The sequence below is a fragment of the Periplaneta americana genome, chromosome 5 (assembly GCF_040183065.1).
Source record: "Periplaneta americana isolate PAMFEO1 chromosome 5, P.americana_PAMFEO1_priV1, whole genome shotgun sequence".
In the NCBI taxonomy this organism is placed as follows: Eukaryota; Metazoa; Arthropoda; class Insecta; order Blattodea; family Blattidae; genus Periplaneta; species Periplaneta americana.
In genome coordinates this window covers 6411537-6438468 of record NC_091121.1, presented here as the reverse complement: position 1 = coordinate 6438468, position 26932 = coordinate 6411537, and the positions used below count along the sequence as shown (strand labels likewise).

At 33.0% G+C, this 26932-nt stretch overlaps 1 protein-coding gene across 1 annotated transcript; it reads right to left on the bottom strand.

Moving 5' to 3' along the window:
• Positions 1 to 922: 922 nt before the first annotated feature.
• On the bottom strand, positions 923 to 25260 carry LOC138699438 (endoglucanase E-4-like). The gene is made up of 9 exons (XM_069825303.1): positions 24992 to 25260; positions 18799 to 18957; positions 14968 to 15063; positions 10631 to 10813; positions 9195 to 9363; positions 7812 to 7974; positions 4555 to 4719; positions 2906 to 3045; positions 923 to 1252 (listed from the first exon to the last, which is right to left on the bottom strand). Exons 1-9 carry the CDS (start codon positions 25035 to 25037, stop codon positions 1045 to 1047), a joined length of 1329 nt encoding a protein of 442 aa, XP_069681404.1. The 5' UTR covers positions 25038 to 25260; the 3' UTR covers positions 923 to 1044.
• Between the last annotated feature and the right edge of the window lie 1672 nt (positions 25261 to 26932).

The window sequence follows — 26932 nt, the reverse complement described above, 5'->3', positions numbered from 1 at the left end:
GGAAACGTGTGTTTAAGGATGAATGAGTGGATCAATATTTGTTGTGCACATGATTACCATTCATAGTTTCACCGTCATCTTTTATTTTTTGCTTGCTATTAATCACAGATTGTTCTGCTTGCTATATATCCACCGCGAGATATAAAAGTTGTACAATTATGGCAAATTTGTCAGTGTGCATACAGTATTTTCCTTCGTAAATTACATAACTCATATTTTTCTCTTCAAAATGATAGTTTTTAAAAAGGTTTAATCATTATATAATCCAATGTGAGTCAAGAGTGACCTATACATGAATATCCTTAAAATAAAATTGAGATGTGTGCTTCTTCTTGCATATATATATATATATATATATATATATAATGAATATCACACACATGACGAAAAAAATATTAATGCATTGAAAAAAAGACCAAATTTTGCAGTCAAAGAATTGATTTTTTTTCTGTTTCACTAAGGATAAAATATTTAACTAAATATGGGTTTAAAGTTTATAGAGAAAGAAAGACTCTTTCAGCTTTCCCAATAACGGGACTGCCTCATTGGACAAAGCATAACACACAGAGTGGTATTTGATAATCTAAAACAAATTTAGGGAATATGAGTGAATATTATAGGAAGAAAAGTGAGCTTAAAATTTGAGGTACGTTAAGGAACGTGAGATAACAAGTTATCAGTCATGATCTTTTTGTACTTTGATAAGAAATTAATTGAATTAGTTGAATTTTATACCACTGAATTCAGAATATTTTGTATAATTATTGAATTTTTTATCCCACTATGAGTAGGCTACTAGTAAAAGCCTAAAAATATTGAGCTGAACTTTTGTACTAATTTTCGTAAAAGAGAATGAGGAGGGGTATTGAGAGGAAATGTTTAATGTCAAAATGTGATAAATGAGTAAGTAGTAAGAATAAAATCTTGCAATGCAATGTTGCAGTTTATTATGTTGATTTTACATTATAAAATATAGAGTTCATTGTCAGATAGAAAACGAAAGACGAATGAAGCCTTGTGTGTCAGTTGGATGAAGTGGAGATCCTACAGCTCGTACAGAGCCGCGAGGGCAGACTGGAAGCAGGCGTTGTAGTCGCAGGCCACCTCGTTGTGCACGTAGTCAGTGCGTACGTCCGAGTAGTTGTCGTTGGCATCAGGCCCGCCCACCAGAGCGCCGTACAGCACATGCGCGTTGGGGTCAGGGCTCCAGTAGTTGGTCTTGTCGCAAATCGCGGGCGCGTCGGGACACGAACTGTGAACACCAAGGAATAAAACTCGGTGATATGACAGAGTATAATACAAGGTATACATACAATTACATTTGAATTTCTAAATAAAAATTACGATGGGATATAAAATCTGTAAAAATTGTACACGGATTGCAGAAAAAGTCGACCACTAACTCAGTGGAGTGAAGAAAAAATAATTTTAGTTTTCTACGACAGAAGTTGTAAAGAAAAACATTGAAAAGATCTATTTATAAACGAAAACGTCCTGTCTGTTCCACCCTGTTTCTCGAAAACAATCCGTCATAGAGAAAGACGCTAAAGACGAAAAACGTTTTATTTTGAGAGACTATCTAGAGAAAATTAACTGTTTCAATATTATTTGACTGTGCCGTGTCCAGTCTCGAACCAAAGGAGAGGAGAAACAAGTGAAGATCAATAAAGATGGCCATGCAATGTATTTCGAATAGTTATCCCCGGAGCCACTGGCGTAGCTCAGACAGTAGTGCGTTTGCCTGCTGATCCAGGGTTGCGCTCGGGTGTGGGTATTCATTACAGTACCCATGTTAAATGTGTTTGTTTCGCACTACTTGAAAGTACAGTTTTGAATGGTTATTCAGTTGGAGGAGAATTCTCCAAAATCAGTGTTATTCTAAAACAGAAAAAAAAGTGTCAAGAATAAAAAAAACTAGCAGAAGTGTCACTTTGTAGACACATTCAAATTTCTCTTATAGTTCGAATTAAAACGATTATACAGTACTTTATTTGGTACTCGCGTTTTATTTACAATAGTAATATACGTTACAAGAGCGGTATGTTGACGTTTTCATGTTCGAGGAAAAGATTGAAAAAGCTCAACTACGTTTCGCTTTTTCAATCTTTTCCTCGAACATGAAAACAGACATACCGCTCGTGTATCGTACATTATTTTGTGCGAAGATCGTTTATTACATACCTGAAAGACGAATTTCTAATTAGTTGCAATGAAATCTCCATGTTGATTTCTGTTTAATGACGCCAACTTCGGAACACCAAAGTATCTTTCTTCAACTTTGTTGCTGTAAAATGTTTTCTGTGTTTACTATACTCCAGCAGGCCGTGATATACGTCTTTCATTTTTTTCCCCCAGTCTATAAATGCGAACTTAAAACAAACGGTAAGGTTATGTAATGATTTATTTTTCATTTTAATATTTTAACAATATTATTTGTATAACTTATTGCAGTAATAACATCGGCATCTGGAATCTTGTTCATTTTTTCACGGCTTCCTTAATGTTACTTGCATCACGAATGCAATAACTTTAGTGGAGTAGTAGACTTAACTTAATTTTTGCAAATATTTAAAAACAATAATTAACATTGCAATTTAGGTGAAATTGCAGTGGTAAGTTTCCAATTTATAATTATTACTATGTTAAATGTCTGAAAATAATATGTTAAAAGCCTAAAGCAGTAAAATGAATGTCGCGCTTAAGCGGTAAGAAGAGGGAAATTGTTATGTGTGTTACGTTGGGAATACTGAATGTGGTATTTCACACTTACCGCGTATTGGTTCTGTGCGGAAAACAAGCAAATAGGCACGATCTCGTACAAAAATTTTTTCCTCATTCCGTATTTGCAAATGTTTATGATTTATGGATCACTTCTTGTAATGAGTGTGAAGTATATTAAACCCACCTGGAACCGTGATGTACGTGGGTTGGTGGGTTGGTACCGTAACCCACCACGAAGCTGCGTCCAGTGTCTCCCAGCATGTAGCCAATCTGTTTCGTGGCAAACTGGCGGTATGCGTCGGCATTAATGCCCAACTTTGCAGCCTAGAAAACATAAATACAAGTTCAGGAGGGACAATTACAGCAATTCAGAGGCACAATGTTAGCGGAAATGCTAGAGACTGATAGTTCTATCCCGGAGAGTGTGGAACAAATATCTACAATTCGAGACTTGCGTTAATGAATGTGTGTGAAGTTATTTATCTAAAACCATACCTCTTCCCATTATATAATTAAGACTTCTGGCCTTTATGAGATAAATATCTTCCTACAGGGACATCATTTTATTTTTACTTCAATTTTTATTTTACCTGAGTTTTTGAATGTACTTCACTCCCACCCCTTCTACTAATGAAGTTCAACCGTCCTCCACACAGATCCAAGACCACATATACAGTCATAGTAGTCTTACGGTTATAGTAAAGAGTACTTTCCAAAAATATGTTGGCGTTTTCCAGTGACGAAAGAGCCTTCAATATTGAATCATTTTCGCACAGGTACTGTCGTCCATTTGCCTGCGTCGCATTCCGGTTTTCCCCACCAGGTTCTATTCGCCCCTCTGTAAAGGCTAGTGGCTGGCCTGTCTTAGTTCTTTTCTGAGAACATTAATTTCTGTTAGGAATTGGACGTCTACGTAATATTACACAACTGTTTAAAATAACTTAAATGAAAGGGCCTCGTTAAGTAATTAAATGTCACGTGATTTCCCCCCTTTTTACGGTCCTGAGACATAACCACTTGGACCGACAATAGATAGAATCTCTGAGTAATTTTATCTTTTCGGATAGGGCAGAAGTGAAGATTGAATTTACAGTATGTAAGGTACTCTTTTATAGAGTAGGTACAGAATTATTTCAACGAGTTACTAGTACGAAGGACGAAACTGGTAATTGGAATTACACACATTAGAACTGAGGCGTGTATCGAAATGAACGGCCACCATTTTGAAAAAATGTGTTTAAATATCCATGTTATGATTATTTTTCAATTTAACTTCATTCTCTATATTGTACGCTAATGTGGTATAGACAGTATAATATACACTGCATAATGAATACGTTCGCATGGACAGCTCAGTTCGTGAGTAAAAACACTTATTGTTAATACTGTACTATATTTTGATTAAACAAAAACCTAATGAAAATTATCAAATTCACAAACGTGATATTTCCTAGTTTACATAAATGGATGAACTACTTTTCTTCCCTCCTATACCTAGTAAAGTGATTTGTTTGTATATTACGCCAGTATCATGGAATTCCAGTCGTGGAAGGGGGTAGCAATCGTTGATCCAAAGGTATAGCCAGGTTAATATTAGAAATGTTAGTAAAAATAAAATGATGTCCCTGTAGAAACTTAGAATAAAATCTCGTAACACGTGAAAGAATCCAACTTCTTTCAGATTTACAAAAATTAGTTAAACTGTTTTGGCTTAAATGTGATAAATATTGGCCTTTGGAATACACTAAATCCTTTTAATGTCTCAACAATCCAACTTATTATAGAACTAACTTTAAGAAAGTGATCTTCTCTTATAGTCTGAAGTAATATTACCTCTAGACAAATGTAGACAATGTTGGCGGCACTCCTGAGAGATCCCCAATCTGAGATGAAGACGAGACCTTTGGGTGTCTTCTTCTGAGTGTAAAGCATATGATCGCAGAAGCGCTGCACAGAGTCCTTGTAGGTCTGCTTTCCCGTCAACTGCGCAAGGAGAACCTGAAGAAAAATGTACGTGTCAAAGACACAAGGACTGAACATGGCACACTTTCAAGTACTGCGTGATAACGACGAAAAGTTTAATACAAAAGAGATGAAGACTGCAAGAGTTTGCTGATTCTATTTCAACAAACGGAGTAAGCAATATTACGGTTAGAGAAGCAATAGTAATATTAAAAATAAGATAGGAGGTTCCGGAAGGATATTACAGTGAAAGTTCTGTATTTGGACACCCCTGTATGTTAGACACCTCATTATATTGAACTTATTTTCTTGGAATCGGACAAATTTATTTATATAATTTTTTATTTACATGTCCAATATACCCTGGAAGCTGGTCATCCTTCAATGTTCTTTCTTGGACAATTATCTTGTTCTATTGTGTATTTCTGCTACCTGTTTAGAATTGAGTTTCATTGAACCCTTGTGTTTTACAAGGACCTTTAACGCAGTGGAATGAGAGGGGATTTTCTTGTACAGTACAAAGTTGTGAATCTCTTTTTACTTTCCTGGAATTACTCACTTTGTTTTTTTGTAACTGTACTGTAGCTAAATTTGAGTACGAAGTGAACGGTCACTATTTTTCATAACATTAACTTTATGATGCGAAATTATTTAAGTAGGCCTGCAGTGTAGAAATCAGTCTTTACTGAGGTGTTTATCTGTGAGAGTCACTTTGTATAGTTTGAGTAAACTCAAGTTCGTGGAATTAACCATTGAAAGGATGAAATACGTTTTTGATCATTTGCCTTATAGCTTTAGTTGTAGGGAAATTGCAAAAGAGTTTGGAATTTCTAAATCAACAGTCTCAAACATTAGCAACAATAGGTCCTCCATATTAAATGCGTGGAAACAAAATTGCAGTGAGGAAAGAAAAAAAAAGTTTGCAAAACTGTTAACCCTAAATTGGCAAAACTTCATTTCTCACACTAGTTTATACCTTGTCGGACCGTAAAGAAAACTACTATCGCAATGTCCATATTTTTCTGTGATTACAATATTATAGTATTGTAATGTTATAGTACTAGCCGTACCCGTGCGCTCCGCTGCACCCGTTAGAAATAAATATAAAGTAATTACATAATTAAAATAGGACGTTTGATCCAGGGAACATTCGTTTTTGATAGAAGGATAAATCGTTTAATATGTTGCTTAATTTAAATTGTATTTAAAATATTAAAATGCGATCATTTTGATCCAGGGACCAATCATTTGGTGCAATGACAATTCCTTTAACATGTTATTAATTTTTATTACCAATTATTTTTGGAAAAGCGAAAATTAACAGAAAAATTTTGGCTACAGATTTATTATTATGTTTATATTATATTATATTATATTATATTATATTATATTATATTATATTATATTATATTATATTATATTATTTTATATTATATTATATTATATTATATTATATTATATTATATTATATTATATTATATTATGTAAAAAGTGTGTTGATAAAGGATGTACTCGAATTAGAAAGTTTTTAATTTGTTGTGGGAGCTCTTGAATCTCAGGAGGAACAGCTTTTACAACAGCGCAACATAATCTGCTTGGCTCATTACCCAATGTTTTTGTATTGCACTTATTGCATATATATTTTATGTATTTTAACACGATTCAATTGAGCATAGTTAAAATTTGAATTATAAAATAATGGATTGCTAAGCTAACGTACTATTACTGCATACTAAATCAATACACTCTCTTTGTTCGTTAATTCTCTGAGATAAAAATGAATATGTTCATAAACATTATTTTAAGAAATACAGGAAATGAATATACAGAATAACCTATCAAGTTTTCTGTGCATAAGAAGCTATTTTAATCTTACCTGTCCTCAATTCACTCACAAGTTACTGTAATAACATTATAGCAATATTCCATCCAGAGAAACTACACTTTCCAATGATGAAATAATAATTAATTATACAAATAGTTTAATTTAGCTTTCTATATTACTTCATACAAACACAGAAACATTGTCTGTAGGCTGTGTTTCATAGCTTTCGATTGTTGTGTCCAAGGCCCCTTATAGAAGAAGTCATTTGTTTTTTATTTCAATACATCACCTTAGATGGCAGTTATTTTAATTTTAAAACTCATTTATCTCATTAAATATCAGTCCTATCAAAATTTTTCAAAGAATAATACTTATCAGAAATTATTTTTAAAGAAACTTGTGTTATGTAACATTTTCGCAAAAAGCAATAATAAGCGAGATATTTCGATTTATTTAATTTAGGCCCCCTTATAACCCCCCTTTTAAATAACGTGTTTTGAATGCCATATAGCCTAAAATCTAAGTTACAATGAACGTAATTTATATTCCAATTTTCATCGAAATCCGTTCAGCCATTATCGCGTGAAAAGGTAACAAACATACAGACAGAGAGACAGATAGACAGACAAACACACAGACATACAAACAAAAATAAAAAAAAAAAGCGATTTTCGGTTTCAGGATGGTTAATTATACATGTTAACACCAATTATTTTTAGAAAATCGAAAATTACCAGAAAAATTTTGGCTACAGATTTATTATTAATATAGATTGTGAAATTTTAATTTTCCTACCATTTTTTTTTCTATTCTATTAAAATTATAGCATATAGCCTGTTAACCAGTTGTATCCTATAGGATACATTGACAATTTAAGGGTTAATGAACTCAGTGACAAAGTGTTTGAATACTGTAGTTCCTTAACATTGTGTACAGTAATTTCCTTTCCATTGCCTATTAAATAAATTTCTACTTCTACTTTGGACACCCGTTAGGTTAGACAGACAATTTTTTTATTGAACCATACATGCCCAAGTTAGAGAGAATTCACTCTATCATTATATACAAACATCCAAAATTAAAATGTCTATGATATTATGAGAAATGCAAACCTAATAACACATTTTACTCCTCATATTATCTTCCTAAGAACGTTTGATGAGCCAAAAGTATTTTGAAAATCGAATACGAGTTAAGTTTGAAATATTTTCTTCACTTGGCGTTTTGAATTGAAGCTATAATCTTCAGAATCTTGTCCAGTGCTTTAGGAGGGCATGGAATTACACAATATCAATTCGCTTACGTCAGCTCCAGAGTTCTTCCAATCCCAGTCGAAACGACCAACCCAGCTCCCCAGATCGAATTCTGCGTACAGTTGTTCGGCCCTCGTGAGGTAACTCTGGTCTCCTGTAGCCTTGTACAGCCATGTGGCTCCCCACACCAACTCGTCTTCATAGTTGTGGGAACTTGAATAAAATGAATATTGATACATTATCTAAAATTACGGAAATGAACACAGAAAATGTAAAATTCTCATGGGAAAGTACAGGAGAATTTTTGTCAGAATTATACTTTTCCAAAAATGGAGTGAGTTAGAATTTTTTGTTGATTGCTTTCTCAGTTAAATTGCTCATAATATTTACAAGAAAAATAAGGGATATGATGAAATGTGACAATTAGATAGAATGTAATCTCACTAAATTATACGATTAAATACAAACACAAGATATTATGAAATTTGAAAAATCTATATGATAAATTAATATGAAATAACATAGTAGTCTATAGTAATAACATTGTAGCCTACATCCGTTTTTTGTAGAAAATATTAGTGTGAGAAAAAATTAAGTTGCAGTGATGAAATATTTATATCTGCAGAGACAGAAATAGTTATTTTCGCTAAAAATTAACATAATAGAAAAATTATTTTCACTATGCCCACCCATTACATTGAAATGTCGATATAAGAAAAGATAGTTACTTGCATAATGTAGCAAAGTATCAGAAAGAACAAAATATTAACTGCTGTATAGGCCTACATATGTAATTTGCTAAAAATATTAGTAAAAGAAGGTACAAGAAATTAATTGTTGAATGTGCTAAAATATTAGACTAGTATGAGATAAAATAAGAAATTATTTTTGAATGCACTAAAACACTAGCATCCGAAAAGTCACAAAATTAATTGTTGAAGGTACTATTAGTGTGCAGTAGAGTATTAGTATCAAGAAGGACAAGAAATTAATTATTATGAAATGGTTTAAAATATTAGTATCAGAAAGGACAAAACATAATTGGCAAGAGATTATAGTTCAGTTTGCTAAAATGTAAGTATCAGAAAGGACAAGAAATTAATTGCTGAACATGTTAAAATATTAGTATCAGAAAGGACATAAAAGTAATTATCAGAAACGAAAAAAAAAATAATTGCTGAATATGTTAAAATGTTAGTATCAGAAAGGACAAGCAATTAATTGAAATCTTGAAGGGATTGGATGAAGGTCTTGATATAAGAATAATTAATTAATTAATTCATTCATTCATTCATTAAGGAAAAGTAAATGGATATGTTAAGCTATAAAAATTAATAGGAATATTAATTTCGAATTGGGAGTGAAATTGAATTTAGTTATTCCCTTTAAGTTAGGAAGAGTTCTGAAATTTCAGCCAGTGCAAATCAACTTACGAATAGGAGCCAGGGATAGAGTCGGTTTGCTTTCCTCGGTATTTGTCTGCGAAGCTGAAGAGTTGTTTTGCGTGCGTAAGCAGATTGTTGGCATAGCTAGCATCTGAGTTCTTGAACACCAGGTACGCTGCTGCGAAGGCTGCCGCTGTTTCTGCAGCCAGGTCAGAACCTGACAGTACGGAAAGCAAAATAATTAATGATATGTTGCCATTCGATACTTCCGATGATCTTAAAAATAGTTTCAGACTGTTGGAGCCTATTTGCTTGACACAGCTGTATGGGATCCTTCGTCTTTCCTCTTTAATAGTCCTAGTAGTTATCTGTGTGAGATGTGACGTATCAGACTTGATTTCGTTAACGACAAGGCTACTCAAGAAGTAGTAGAATTGGGCATTCCACGCTATATATTATACTATAGTTTGAATTATGATTTTGTAGGACACTGTAATGTTTGACACTGTATAGAAAATAATTACAAATGGACCTTCAGCGAGATATTGCGAAATGCTCATATGTAAAGACTGAGCGTTTAGTAGCGTTCGTGGCCGCCAGAGCGCAGCTCCTTACTTTAAGATTTTAGACGTAATCGCGGCGTGGAATGGGCACCGAGAGTCGTGCCAGTCAATTTGTTTTAGAATTTGTTACCGAGCTGACGTATTATTCAGTTGTGTTAAATTTTTCATTGTGCACAAGTTATATTTTTCGTTGTAAGTTATGCAAAGACATACATTAACGTTGTAACTTTGTTTATTCTCTTTGATTATGTAATATGGACCTTACATCACTAATAAAAATGTTATAAACATATTCAATACGCAACTAGTTACGTAATGATGCTTCTATTACGCAACAAGTTAGGTAATGAATACTGCTATTACCTAACTGGTTGCATAATGTGAACCACACATTAAATTAAAATTGATTTTATTTATTATAAACATTACCAACAATATGATCGACACACTTTCTACATTTTTCTTGGAACAGCAAACTTGAAATTTTTTTATATTTCACTTCATAATATTTTACGCGGAATTTCCATGGTACTAGATATTCAATTGCTTAATTTGCAGCATTTTTAATATCTGAATACTCATTTGAACTCATTTTAACAATGTTTGTTTATTTGTCCCGGTAATACTGCTGTTCTTCTGTTAGAAACAAAAGCCTATCGTGCGGCGACGTTGGCTCGCTTTTTCCGGCTGCATCGTGAGGTGTAGCGCAGGCACGGAACGAAATCTGACGGCCCATAACGCTGTTAACCGTTTTGTACTTTTACATTGTTTAAAGAACTCAAGGTAATACTCTCTCTCTTAACCGCTCTAGTGTAACTAATTTAAGTTGAAATATGCTTTATTGTATAATTATATTCTGAGATTTTACAATAACACATTTGGAAATTATAAAAGTGCGATTAGCGAAACAAATGTAAATACCTGGATGCAATGTGTCGATCTTGTACGCAGGTCTATCGATTGTCATGTCCTCGGGGCGTCCCCAGTATTGGTGGTCAGCATGTGTCTGTCCAACTTGCCCGTAAAATTCATTCGCACTTATGTGACACTTGAGGAAGTAGTCCGTGGCCCATTTCACCGCCTTGCGAGCGTCGGTCAAGGCGTCTGAAAAAATAGACAAGTTGTGAGATTTCATTGTTCAGCTATTACGATGATGATGATCATGATGATGATGATAATAATAATAAGACAATTAGCAGCAGTAAGGATTTAACCCGTAAGGTTTGTTCCGTTCTCGTAAAGGTGTATGTTATTCTATCCAACAGTTTTTTTTATCGATTTATATTTATTTGGCTTGTGTAAATCTGCCTGTACACGATCAAGTTTGTCTTCCAAATAAATGCTTCACAAGGAAACGTGTCAAAGATTTATCTATAGTAATGTCACAAGAGGTCTGATATTTATTAGGTCTATTTCGCGAATAAAATAAAAATGTAAATAATATATTTCTGAAATTCGCTCATAAAATGTTAATAATTGTATATTTATGAATACTTAACCTATTCTGACATTGTGACGTTGAAATAGATGAATATCGATTACTGCAATAAAGAAATTGGATGTTATTCAGTAATGCCAATTGAGAAAAGCAAAATACATGTTTAACAATGTAAATTACATGCACAGCGCTTTTACCTTGTTTTTGTAATAAAAATGCATTTTCATTATCTGCTGAAATCATAATTTAATTTAAATATTTTATACTATAATTACAAATAACCTGATTAATACATTAATTAAATGAACATTTGTTATGGAGGAGTATCATTTTCTTTAGATACAATGGACATGGGATTAGAAGATGAAGATGTAGATGTGGAAGAAGGATTTCGTACTTTATTTAGTACAATGGATTCATGCTCATCGATTTACGTGGAAACAATTGGCGGCACTGACTAAACAAAAGAACGACCATGCGATAAATTGATAGTGATAAATCGAGCTGCAGAAATTATCGTGATGTATGGCTGAGATTGGTTGGAAATCAAAATTTCATTACACTTCATTGGTCGAAAATGGAATGACGTCACATAAACGAAGTAGTCAATATTAAATTATATTTGTCAAAGACTGTTTCATATTGCTTAAGATGTGACAAGCTTTTAAAATCCTGCATCAAGTTCATTGTAGCCCATGTAGGACTACTTACCAAATATTACAATATATGTAAATCATTTGCACAATAACTAGGCTATACAAAACAATGTTTGTAGTTCTTAATTGTACGATATCCTAAAATGAAGAATATGTAGGCCCTATTACCATTTGTTTTGATACAAAATATTTATGTTTAGTATTTGCCTTGGTTATAGATTAAAATATTATTTATAAAAAATACATGTGATAACTGCCTTGTATTTTCCCCATACATATAATTTTCCTTCCGTTTATTGTGGTATAGGTTTAATTCATAGGCTATAATTGAATTAACTCGTAAACAACTTCTTTCGCCCAGGACGCCATGTTTTTTTGTGGTACTTGGCGCCATAATATTTTAGAATTACATTGGCCTATTCCCTCGAAGAAATGTCAAGTGTTTGATCAGTTAGAACGAGTTCTTATTTACTTTCAAGACTTTAAAAGTATTCCAATTGGTTTGACAGGAAAACTTGTGAAATATCGGCAAGGCTTGAAAAGTTTTGTGAAACATTGAATTTGACGAAAATTTGATCGTGTGTTTGCAAGTAGGTTAAGGATTAATCATTGGGTTCACATCTTTTCTTGGATATTATACTAATCTTCTAAGATGCAGTTAGAACGTGTTCTTATTTACTTTCAAGACTTTAAAAGTATTTCAATTGGTTTGACAGGAAAACTTGTGAAATATCGGCAAGGCTTGAAAAGTTTTGTGAAGCATTGAATTTGACGAAAATTTGATCGTGTGTTTACAAGTAGGTTAAGGATTAATCATTGGGTTCACATCTTTTCTTGGATATTATACTAATCTTCTAAGATGCATCATTTCTTTAGACTGGATTATTTCTTTTCTGTTGCGTTCAGTAGCTACATTTCACTTTTTTATGAAAGAGAAAGGTACAAATATTATTTTACAAAATATTGGTTTTGTCTAATTATTTTATTATGTTTGTTCAGTTCTTAAATATTAGATTAGATTCCAAGTCTGACCCCATATACGGTGTTTGCGAATTGACACAACGGAGAAAAAAAAATTGAAATATGTTTATGATATAAACAGAAAATAACTCGTTCCATACATATATACTTTTGTTACCATATAAATGATTTCGAAATATCACACCGAGTATTTAATTGTCATGTCGCCTTGAAGCTTTATATGAAGTTAATACTTTTCTCTCCATTGCTGAAAGAATTTGGAAAAGCGGCTTCTTACTCCCAAAAAGAGACCAGTCATTTCAATATTATGAATTCTGTAAGAATTTTGAAAGCAAGAGATAATGGATTCAAAAATTTACTTCTTCTCGGAGTCCACCTCAGCTTGCTGATGTAGTTCGCAGTAATATCTATCTGCGATTACTGCCATTCTCGGCCAAACAGTGGACCTCCTCATGAACCTCCAGGCCTGTGGTCCGAAGTGCATTGGCAATCATAGTTCTTATAGTATTGTGCCGTTTGTTCCTCAGTAACTGCCCTTGGGGACAGCTCCCAAGCACAGAGTATAGAAAAATTCGACCTATAATAGTAATATACGTTACAAGAGCGGTATGTTGACGTTTTCATGTTCGAGGAAAAGATTGAAAAAGCGAAACGTAGTTCAGCTTTTTTTAATTTCCGAGAACATGAAAAGAAACATACCGCTCGTGTATCGTACATTATTTTGTGCGAAGATCGTTTATTACATACCTGAAAGACGAATTTCTAATTAGTTGCAATGAAATCTCCATCTTGGTTTCTGTTTAATGACGGCAACTTCGGAAAACCAACATTGTTGCTATAAAATGTTTTCTGTGTTTACTATACTCCAGCAGGCCGTGATATACGTCTGTCTTTTTTTTTTGCCCCAGTCTATAAATGCGAACTTAAAACAAACGGTAAGGTTATGTAATGATTTATTTTTCATTTTAATATTTTAACAATATTATTTATATAACATATTGCAGTAATAACATCGGCATCTGGAATCTTGTTCATTTTTTCACGGCTTCCTTAATGTTACTTGCATCAGGAATGCAATAACTTTATGTGGAGTAGTAGACTTTACTTAATTTTTGCAAATATTTAAAAACAATAATTAACATTGCAATTTAGGTGAAATTGCAGTGGTAAGTTTTCAATTTATAATTATTACTGTGTTAAACGTCTCTAAAAATATGTTAAAAGCCTAAAGCAGTAAAATGAATGTCGCGCTTAAGGTGTAAGAAGAGGGAAATTGTTATGTGTGTTACGTTGGGAATACTGAATGTGGTATTTCACACTTACCGCGTATTGGGTCTGTGCGGAAAACAAGCAAATACGCACGATCTCGCACAAACTTACTTGTGAGATAACAGACCAACAGTTTTGAACAAGAAAGTCTTATTTGTAGTAATTGCGCGAGTGAAATTTAATAAGATTAGTCAACGAATAAAATTAAATAACTTACAAAACCGAATTACTTACGTAAATTAAAATAATTATTATAAAACACAACAATAAGACATCATTATGTTTCCTCGTAATGAAGTTCAAAAACCCACTGCTATCTATCACGGCATACTGAATACTATTGCCAACCACTCAGAGCGGAATAGGAATCAACAGTACTTAACCTCAAAAGTAAGATAAGCTGAACCGTTGCATTAACAGAATAAAAACACGAAAGGTTTTTACATACATTTATTTATTAATTGAAGTTGCAGTTATTAAAAACGCAATTTTCAAAGTAAAATTTTGTTGGCATTTCTTGATTTTCTGTGCTTAACACTGAAGTATTGCACGAGGCGTCTTATCAGATAAGACGCTTCCACTTCCAAACACAACTTGATTGGTTGATTTTAAGGCGGTTCTGAAATATTATTGGCCAATATCGAAAATTCATCCTATAAGTTGAATAATCCGACTAATCAAATTAGTATTTTACCAGAATATAGTCAGAGAGTCGATGGGATGTATAAAACTTTTCTTAAAGTCCATGATTGTTATATAATGCGTGTGGTCAGTTATAATTAAATCTCTTTCCATAATTCTAAAAAGATCTTCGTATGGAAATCGAAAGTGCAAACAGATTTTATGGAAATATGAAGGTATTTACATTATCGCGACATGCAAGATAGTCAGTCTGGAAGGCGTAGCTTACTTACTGGCCTTTTTGTATCCAGATTCGTGGCTGATGATTCCCCATGACAGCACTGTAGCTGTGTAGGCCATAGGGAAGCCACACTTCAAGTAATCACCAGCTGGAAGAGAGAAATAACAGTGACAGAGTTTCTCAGAGTAATTAACTGAATCGTTTGTTTGTTGTCGAGATAGATCTTACACTGAAATGCGTTATAGTGAAGGACTGTGCGTGTGTGTCACATTTTTTTTCTTTGTTGGTAACCCTGTAGCATCTATTAATGCTTCATGATTGTGCTGGCAGATGGAGTTACTTTGTCAACAATATGACGCTGAAACGTGTGTTCTGGTTGCTGCCCAGCGACAGTCCTGATGTATTTTATTTTTTTGAAGATTGGCTAATTAATATTAACCAGGCACACTCACAATCACACCCACATTCATACAAATTTCCAGACTCTAGACACCCAGGGAATTTTTATTTTTCAAGAAAAATTGTGTGTTACTTGTTATTAAAATAACTAAGCCATAGAAAGAGAGAGGAACATAGGTTATGGGTGTTTGAGAATAAGGTGCTTAGGAAAATATTTGGGGCTAAGAGGGATGATGTTACAGGAGAATGGAGAAAGTTACACAACACAGAACAGCACGCATTGTATTCTTCACCTGACATAATTAGGAACATTAAATCCAGACGTTTGAGATGGGTAGGCCATGTAGCACGTATGGGCGAATTCAGAAATGCATATAGAGTGTTAGTTGCGAGGCCAGAGGGAAAAAGACCTTTAGGGAGGCCGAGACGTAGATGGGAAGATAATATTAAAATGGATTTGAGGGAGGTGAGATATGATGATAGAGAATGGATTAATCTTTCTCAGGATAGTGACCAATGGTTGGCTTATGTGAGGGCGGCAATGAACCTCCGGGTCCCTTAAAAACCAGTAAGTAAATAAGTTAGTAATCCATAGAAACCCTACTTTTGAATTGTTTTGTATCGGTATGGTATTTATTAAAAACAATTTCATATACATATGTGTTAAACTTACCAACAGAATAAAAATAATTATTTAATAACCAATTATGAAATCTAGTTTAAAAATTCATATTGGTAAGTTGTAATTTTGACTGGGATACTAATTATATACTTTCATCGTCATAACGGAAACGTTTGTGTTGCTCCTATTGTAATCTACAGTATGGAATATTAATTTGTTCACTATTTCTAATTTCATGATCATGTATATTGGCCACTAATGAGTAATTGTCGATATTACATCGAGTGTAAAGCTCTAGATCGCATATTATACAAATTTATGGCTGTTAGTATCTGCGATTGTCTGAAGTGGTCGACAATGTTCAAGATAATTTTAATTCATGTAAAATTCTAATGTTTTTTTTCTTTTGCAAAATCAAGACACTTGCAATTTTGGTTCCATTTCCCCAGATAATTAAGGCATATCGCATTATCGATATTATAGGCACATTAGAGGCCTCAAAAATAAACTTGCGTGAAATTTATCCATTCCAAATTATATCTCAAATATTTTGCATTCTAAATGCCTGTAGAAGTATCCATTAGTCGTATTATGTAACATGCTTTAAGGCTATGTAACTGATGTCTAGGATGAACTTGTTAGGCGGAAGTATGTATGTCGTAAAGAAATTAAGACATACCCGTACGACATAAATTAAACAGCAGGGGTAAGTTTAGTGGCGTCATAACAAGTGAGTCATAACTTGTACCGGAACAAAGTGAATGACATTTTGCCAACATATGAAATAAATATTTAAGTGTTAAAATATCTTCGTTTTTAAACCATTTGGAAAAGATTTTATTTATTTATTTATTTATTTATTTATTTATTTATTTATTTATTTATTATTACTAGTAAATTTGAAATGAATATAAGTTAATAAATGCAATGTAATACAATCTAGCCCACTCCTGAATGAGTAAGACTCGTGCTCAGGAGGGGATTCCAATACAGACAAAAATAAAATTAAAATTGAGAGTGAATACAGATTAAATAGTGTTTCATATGTTTAAACCCAAACTATAAATCCAATACAAATTTTTATATTTTTTATTATTTTGGAGAGGATTCGTGGTTGAAATATTATTGGAATAAAATTTGTTTAATAATCTGGGCTCTTGACTCATGCTATGATAAAAAGCTGCATTGGTTTTACATTTTGGTTCAGATAAACGCAGAGAATTCATATTTTTAGTTATATATTTATGTATATACCTTTCAAAGTTATTAAAATTTCTATGAAAATATTTTAATAAAATAAAATAATACATTTGTTTAATGTTGAAAACTTTGAAATGATTAAACAACAATTAAGTTGGGTAATCTTTCTGCTTTTTTAAACAAATTTTTAATACTTTTTTCTGTAGTAAAATTAACGGATAAAGGTTGGATTTATAAGTTGCACCCCAACCTATAATACCATACATAAATATAGATTGAAATAATGCTAAATAAATTATACGTAAACAGTTAATTGACAAAATATTTCTTAGAAAAACAAAGTAACATAATGTTTTATGTAATTTATTACAAATATAATGAATATGATTATTCCATTTTAAATGATTATCAGTAATTATACCTAAGTATTTAACCTCATTAACTTCATTAATAACTGAACAATTGCAATTTATATCGGAACAATCAGAATTATGCATTTTAATTTGTAGTATAGATGAAATGGTTTATTACATGTATTATTTAAAGAAAATGGGATAGCTATTGTTTTATCTATTTTTTTATTTATTTACATCATTATTTATGAAATAATCTTCTAGAGATTGGTAATTTTTTCTATAATTAGTAAACTACCAAGTAAAATAGGCCTACAATAAACCCACATAATTAGTCTATTTATATACACCGTGAAGTGTTTTCATTAATTTTTATACTTTCATAATATTTCGTGTTTTCATGTTTAAATTACATGTTTCTGTTTCAATTATGTTTGTGTTTGTCAATGTATCTGTGACGAAGCCTGTTTCTGTGTCAATTTTGCTTCTTTTCAAATGTATTATATGTTTTTCAACGTGCCTGTTACTGTAAAAGCCTAATAAATTGAATTGAATATATTTTACGTTCTGTAAATGTACCACACGAGATAAGTATTTTCTCGATTTAAAAATCTGTTATCCTACTCTCTTTCCAGCTAAAGATTGAAGTAAATGTAAATACATGCACGTGGCATAATGGTTCCTGATTGGCTATTGGACGCACAACGCCTCTAAACTCATGCTTGTCATCTTCTTCCTCACATTAAAATAGCCCCTTCTAAAATAATAAAATGTATAATATACATGGAATACGAGTGAATAAAACATGCTTATAAGAACACTTTCTTACCATTAAAACAACATGTTTATATTACTAGTTTCAGACATTGGGTGTTAAATCATTGTAACGTGTATTATGGCAACGCGCATGCGTAATAGGCGTTAAATCCCTCCCAAGGTGACTTGCAGCTTCATAGAGCACATCAGCACAGCTGGTATAACACAGTGCGAGATTCAGTGTTGCCAACCTCAAATAAATTTCTGTAGAATTAAAGAAATTCTCCACTCTTCAAAGAATAACATTTAATCACGGATCTACAGAAAAAGAAAATCCACTATTCCCAGTAGAGAAATAATAAATATTAACCCTCTGTGAGCATTTTACGGGTTAGTTCAATGAATGTGTTGAAATGTCTGCAATATATCAGACGGTGGCTGCCCTGCGTGCTGCTTTGGTAGGTAGCTTGCGATTGCGGAGTAATACATTTTGTTTTGTTTACGTCTACTTCAATCTTTAGCTGGAAATAGAGTAGTTTGAGAACGTACTCACCGTCATAGTAGCCTCCTGTAAGGTCTTCACCGTTCAGACCTTTGTCGTTGAGAGCAGAGTCCTTCCTCCATGTCACTTTCTGATCAGACGGAAGTTTGCCAGACCTCTGGGCCTCGTAGAACAGAAGCGAATATCTAATCAATTGCCCATAGTCATAAGCTGAAAACAGAGGAAAGCTGGATTATATTATTATGACAAAAATTGTTTCTAACACGCAACTAACTGTGGGGAAGTTATCTAAAATTTTAAGATTTGCGTTTGAATACTGTTTTGGTTATTTCTATTGCTTCCTTCAAGTAAATTCCAAAGTAATTCTTTTAAGTACGTTTGTGACGTCAATTCACTACTATTTCACCGTTCCAAGGACGCTAAATATGCTTCCAGTTGGTATTTTTTCACCATTGATTTGATTTCATCTCTGTTAATTTAACGTTTATTCATTGTTATCTGAAGTCTAGAATTAAGTATACGTTTTAACGTTAGGTTTTCTACCGTGTGTTCATTTTAAAAGTTACCACCTTGAATAATTTTAGATGTGCATGGGACACGATTTTGAGGAAAAACACGTCGGTTTAGTGTTTAGTTTTCGACGGAAAGCTAAAAACTACTGCTGATTGAATTTCGAGTACCACTTTTTCACCTCCACATTCGAATTTAAAATTTCACCCCTTATCTTGAGACACATTATTTCAAAGGGTATGATAAACTCTATCCTACTACCAAGAAAAAAAAATCGGTCCATCGGTTTCTGATATTGAGCCAGAAACGTTTAAATTAATCAATTAAATTTTAGTTGGCGTTATGTCGTACTATGCAGATACTGTACTAACTGTGTATAGTGGAAAACAATTTTCTGTTTGCCTGGTGTGACAAAAGTGGAATTTTCCTGCTGATTTTATTTTTTTTTTAGTTTATTTATACACGCTTTTATGCAATTCAATTCAATTTCAATTCACGAATCCGCCCCTGAGCACGAGTTCTACTCTTTTAAGGGCGAGCTAAAGTTTTTCTGTATATATTATATTTCATGTTACAATTATTAGCAAAATAAATAAATAAATAAATAAATAAATAAATGCTAATAATAAATCTGTAGCCGAAATTTTTCTGGTAATTTTCGATTTTCCAAAAATAATTGGTCCTAACATATATAATTAACCACCCTGAAACCGAAAATCGCTTTTTTGAAATTTTTGTTTGTATGTCTGTCTGTCTGTCTATCTGTCTGTTTATTACCTTTTCACGCGATAATGGCTGAACCGATTTCGATGAAAATTGGTATATAAATTAAGTTCGTTGTAACTTAGAATATAGGCTATATGACATTCAAAATACATTATTTAAAAGGGGGGTTATAAGGGGGCCTAAATTAAATAAATCGAAATATCTCGCTTATTATTGATTTTTGTGAAAAATATTACATAACACAAGTTTCTTTAAAAATTATTTCTGATAAGTTTTATTCTCTGAAAAATTTTGATAGGACGGATATTTAATGAGATAAATGAGTTTTAAAATTAAAATAACTGCCATCTAAGGCGGTGTATTGAAATAAAAAATAAATGACTTCGTCAATAAGGGGCCTTGGACACAACAATCGAAAGCTATGAAACATAGCCTACAGACAATGTTTCTGTGTTTTTATGAAGCTAAATTAACCGATTTGTATAAATAGTTATTATTTCATCATTGGGAAGTGTAGTTTCTCTGGATGGACATAATGCTATAATGTTATTACAGTAACTTGTGAGTGAATTGAGGACAGGTAAGATTAAAATATCTTCTTATGCACAGAAAACTTGATAGGTTATTCTGTATATTCATTTCCTGAATTTCTTATAATAATGTTTATGAACATATTCATTTTTATCTCAGAGAATTAACGAACAACGAGAGTGTATTGATTTAGTATGCAGTAATAGTACGTTAGCTTAGCAATGCATTATTTTATAATTCAAATTTTAACTATGCTCAATTGAATCGTGTTAAAATACATAAAATATATATGCAATAAATGCAATGCAAAAAAATTGGGTAATGAGCCAAGCAGATTATGTTGCGCTGTTGTAAAAGTTGTTGCTCCTGAGATTCAAGAGCTCCCACAACAAATTAAAAACATTCTAATTCGAGTACATCCGTTATCAACACACTTTTTCATAATATAATATAATATAATATAATATAAACATAATAATAAATCTGTAGCCAAAATGTTTCTGTTAATTTTCGCTTTTCCAAAAATAATTGGTAATAAGAATTAAGAAACATGTTAAAGGAATTGTCATTGCACCAAATGAGTGGTCTCTGGATCAAAATGATTGCATTTTAATATTTTAAATACAATTTAAATTAAGTAACATATTAAACGATTTATCCTTCTATCAAACACGAATGTTCCCTGGATAAAATGTCCTATTTTAATTATGTAATTACTTTATATTTATTTCTAACGGGTGCAGCGGAGCGCACGGGTACGGCTAGTAAATAAATAAATCTATAATAATAATAAATCTGTAGCCGAAATTTTTGTGGTAATTTTCGATTTTCCAAAAATAATTGGTCCTAACATATATAATTAACCACCCTGAAACCGAAAATCGCTTTTTTGAAATTTTTGTTTGTATGTCTGTCTGTATGTTTGTTACCTTTTCACGCGATAATGGCTGAACCGATTTCGATGAAAATGTGAATATAAATTAAGTTCGTTGTAACTTAGATTTTGGGCTATATGGCATTCAAGATACATTATTTGAAATGGGGTTATAAGGGGGCCTGAAATAAATAAATCGAAATATCCCGCTTATTATTGATTTTTGTGAAAAATGTTACATAACAAAAGTTTCTTTAAACATAATTTGCGATAAGTTTTATTCCTTGAACAATTTTGATAGCACTGTTATTTAATGAGATAAATGAGTTTTAAAATTAAAATAACTGCCATCTTAGGCCGTGTAATGAATTAAAAAAAAAATAACTTCGTCTATAAGGGCCCTTGGACAGCAACAATCGAAAGCTATGAAAGATAGCCTACAGACAATGTTTCTGTGTTTGTATGAAGTCATATCGGAAGCGAAATTAACCGATTTGTATAATTAATTATATTTCACCATTGGAAAGTGTAGTTTCTCTAGATGGACATAATGCTATAATGTTATTACTGTAACTTCTGATATAATATAATATAATATAATATAATATAATATAATATAATACAATATAATACAGGGTGTTTCAAAAATACGGCGCATAATTTCAGGTATGTATTTCCCACATGTAGACAATCAAAATAGTTCATTACAACATGTGTCCGGAAATGCTTAATTTCCGAGTTATGGCCTTCACAACATTGAAATTCACCGGAACGTTTTTCTTTCCGCAGGTCGTTGCCGTCAAAGGAGACATTAAGAGGGCACTCTGACAGTTCATTCCGAGGCGAAGGTTACATTCAGTGTTGTGTAGGCGTTAGACTGTGCGACATGTATTCAAATCAGGACCTGGCAGGGATAAACTTCATGTACGGTAAGGCGGACGGCAATGCTGCTTTGGCTCGTCGTTTGTACCAGGAGAGGTACCCACAGCGACAATGTCCAGATCGGAAGACATTTGTACGTCTCCATTACCGTCTGTGCGAGTATGGAAAATTTAACTCTCCTGGTTTGGGAAGGGGACGACCAAGATCTACAACTCCAGAAGTACAGGAGGAGATTCTGGAGGCTGTGAACATGACTCCTTCTATCAGCACATAAAGGGTAGCGTTGCAAGTCAATGTTCCTAATACGACTGTCTGCAGACTGTTGAAAGAGTATCAATTGTATCCTTATCATTTGCAACGTGTACAGGCCCTGTCATCAGCAGATTACTCTGCTGTTCTGTCAGTGGTTCTTGCAGCAGTGTGGTGTAAATCCGAACTTTCCTGCCTTAGTATTATTTACAGATGAAGCACAGTTCACACGAGATGGCATAACAAATTTCCACAATCGGCATGTATGGGCGTATGAAAACCCACGTGCAACTGTTCCATCTCATCACCAGGTGCGGTTCTCCCTCAACATGTGGGCCGGTATCATTGGTGATCGATTAGTTGGATCCCATGTACTTGTAAACATACTTACGGGGCAGGCGTACACAAACTTCCTGGAAAACACCATACCTCATGTTTTAGAAGACACTCCACTGATCAATCGCCAACACATTATGATGGCGCTCCTGCACACTTCAGTCGTACGACTCGCCGGTACTTGGATCGGTTTCCTGATCGATGGATAGGTAGAGGTGGGTCCACGCTCACCTGATCTGAACCCTCTCGAATTCTACTTGTGGGGTCACTTAAATTAATCATTGGTTTATTCGTCTCTGGTGCCTGATTTGGAATCCCTTCGGAATCGAACTGTGGCATGTTCTGAGGTCATACGCAATACTCCTGGAGTTTGGAATCGTGTTCGCAGGTCAATGAGACATCGATGTGAGGTCTGTATTCAAGCAGGAGGTGGACATTTTGAACATCTTCTGTAATGACAACGACCTGCGGAAAGAAAAACGTTCCGGTGAATTTCAATGTTGTGAAGGCCATAACTCGGAAATGAAGCATTTCCGGACACATGTTGTAATGAACTATTTTGATTGTCTACATGTGGGAAATACATACCTGAAATTATGCGCCGTATTTTTGAAACACCCTGTATAATATAATATGATATAATATAATATAATATAATATAATATAATATAATATAATATAATATAATTTAAGTTATTTGAAGGGTTCAGAACCATAGTGGGCCAAGCGCTATTTACTGAAAACGTAGAAAACAAGGATTAAAATTAAGTTATTACCATAATTGAATGGAAACCTATAACAAGTAAAATAAAATATACACATTAAATCTAAATGATGTCAATCTTCATTAAACTATGGTTGCATGTAATAAAAATTAAGAAACATGTTAAAGGAATTGTCATTGCACCAAATGAGTGTCTCTGGACCAAAATGATCGCATTTTAATTATTTAGATGCAATTTAAATTAAGTAACATATTAAACGATTTATCCTTCTATCAAACACGAATGTTCCCTGGATCAAATGTCCTATTTTAATTATGTAATTACTTTATATTTATTTCTAACGGGTGCAGCGGAGCGCACGGGTACGGCTAGTAAATAAATAAATAGATAAATAAATAAATAAATAAATAAATAAATAAATAAATAATTATCTTGGGTCATATTGCATATGTAAGTGATACTTTTCTGTCTCTATCTAAGGAACTGAGGACCGAATTACTTTGTTGTATCATTTAATAAATAACAATAATACTTTTACAGGGGATAAAATGAATACCAGCCATTTATAACAAATGACAGTAGAAACAAAATCACAACGATAGTTCACGGCCTACTGGTAAATACTAAAAAAATTATTTCTATTATTTATTGAATAGCAATAATACGATTTCAGGAGTTACAAATGAATACCAGGTATTTATAGCAAATGACTATAGCAACAAAAGCATAACGATACTTCGCGACCTACTGATAAATACTCAAAAACGTCTTTCTATTATTTATTGAATAACAATAATACAATTACAGGAGTTACAGATGAATACCAGCCATTTATACCAAATTCCAATAGAAACAGAACCGCAGTAGTTCACGGCCTACTGATGAACACCCAAAGATTCTACACACGCCACGTGATCTAAGATGTTAAATCGTGTGCAAATATATTTAAAAAAATAAAACCCGCCGGACATTTCATGACAACAGGAACTCCAGTCATACCAGATGACCAACAGATTTGTTTTCTAGTACACACAGGTCTAATACCAACTAAACTTCGTAATAGGTCTAATATCAACTAAACTTTAATTCATTAAATGATACGTTTCTGGCTGTATCTAAAAAAAAAGGGTGAACCTAATGAATTATTTATTTTGGTATGCTAATAACATTTATCAACCCTTTTAAAATGAACATAGGGGTTCAATTTCAAATTAAAAAAATGTAGGTGAGTGTGGGTTAATAGGTGGAACAGAAAATTCAATGAATAGTAGTTTTGAACTTACTCTTATAAAACTAAATCGGCCTGTTTCTGAACATCTACAATTATTCAAGGTAGAAAATTTTGAAATGAACACATGGTATATATTTTTCTTATAGTTAAAAGTGAGAAGAAACAAAGAAAATATATTACCTTGGCAGAGAGCTAGCCCAGCCAATACGCAAACGATGATTTTCATGGTTGGTTGCAGTGGGAGCTCTTCTTGGTTTAAATTCGCTAAGGGTACCTTAGCTGCTTTTATATTCAACAATTCGTGGAATACTGACCTCGATAACTGAAATAAACTAACACGTCTGTTCAAGATGTTGACATTTATGCAGGTGTCAGAATATTTAGAAATATTACGAATTATTGGTTGTTAGGTAATGACAAATAAGACACCTGCACAGGTAGAAGCAGTACTACGATCAGACTTCTAGCTCACCTGTATATATTTGCTTTAGATCCACCTGCACTCAGTTTATTTTGATATTATTTTAGAGGAGGTTTCATCATTATTAATAAATAATCTCCAGATAATTCTTCTGTGGTATTCAGTAGATAAGAGGAAGATAACTTTTTCACACAGATTTATGGAATGTTATCTTGTCCTTGAACCGAATTAAAATTTGTTTTGTTTATCACATTACATAATCAGAACAGCCGGTAATTTGTGAACTTTCATTAATGCTCTAATCAAGATTACATCTTCAAAACGTCATCGAATAGAAATACTTGAATAATCTGTAACACTATGAAGAATGCACCGAGGTGAAATTTCGATTTTATAAACTGTTCAAAATGGAGATCTGAAAATTTGTTCAATTGATATGCTGCATATAAGTGGTAAAAATTTTTGTGTAATTTTATTAAGAAATGTATGAATAAATTTATTAAAATTTATGACAACTTACATCACATTTTAAAAAATTGCTACTTTTCCCAAAAATTACAAAATAATTGTATCAAATTTTTTCTACCTACCAGAAACAATACTTGCTCTCAAGGATTTCCATTCCATTTACTCAAAGGAATATAATTCAGTCCAGAAATTTTCAAAAAAAAAAAAAAAAAAAAAATGATGCAAGTGTATTATTATGCAGAGTAAACCGTAAGTAATGTCATTAATTTCAGGGTGTTACTCTTTGAGATATTTGAAGCAAAAAATTTAATACAGTTTTGTTTGTTTTTGCTTCGTTTTCGAGATAAAAATTGCTTTATATGAAACATTTCATAGCGTGTTTTGGGAAAACCATTGATTTAATTTCCAATATGCTCAGTCAATTTAAGAGAGCATTGTATTAAGGTCAGAGCTAGGAAGCTGGTACCAAAACTGTTAAGTTGTGCGAGCTTGGACCATATCTCTACCGAAGGAAGTGCAAAAGCGCAACTCTCAATGTCAGTGAACCAGAACGACAAACAGCCGGGTGATAACCAAACATGTGCTCCATTCTTTCACAGAATTAAAACAAGGAAATAATAAACGAATAATACTTACTTACTTACTTTATAGACAACCCGGAGGTTCATTGCCGCCCTCACATAAGCCCGTCATTGGTCCCTATCCTGAGCAAGATTATTCCATTCTGTATCATCATATCCCATCTCCCTCAAATCCATTTTAATATTATCTTCCCATCTACGTCTCGGCCTCCCCAAAGGTCTTTTTCCCTCCGGCCTCCCAATTAGCACTATATATGCATTTCAGGATTCGCCCATACGTGCTACATGCCCTGCCCATCTCAAACGTCTGGATTTTATGTTCCTAATTATGTCAGGTGAAGAATACAATGCGTGCAGCTCTGCGTTGTGTAACTTTCTCCTTCTCCTGTAACTTCATCCCTCTTAGCCGCTCTCAAAGTGAGAGTCCAAGTTTCATAACCATACAGAACAACCGGTAATATAACTGTTTTATAAATTCTAACTTTCAGATTTTTTGACAGAAGACTAGATGACGAAAAGCTTCTCAACCGAATAATAACAGGCATTTCCCATATTTATTCTGCGTTTAATTTCCTCCCGAGTGTCATTTATGTTTGTTACTGTTGCTCCAAGGTATTTGAATTTTTTCACCTCTTCGAAGGATAAATCTCC

Excerpts from the sequence above, each read along its gene's own strand:
- LOC138699438 (XM_069825303.1), bottom strand. The coding sequence starts at position 25,037 with ATGAAAATCATCGTTTGCGTATTGGCTGGGCTAGCTCTCTGCCAAG. Across the intron at positions 18,958-24,991 it reads TGGGCTAGCTCTCTGCCAAG|CTTATGACTATGGGCAATTG; the intron begins GTAATATATTTT and ends CTCTGTTTTCAG. Across the intron at positions 9,364-10,630 it reads GATCGACACATTGCATCCAG|GTTCTGACCTGGCTGCAGAA; the intron begins GTATTTACATTT and ends CCGTACTGTCAG.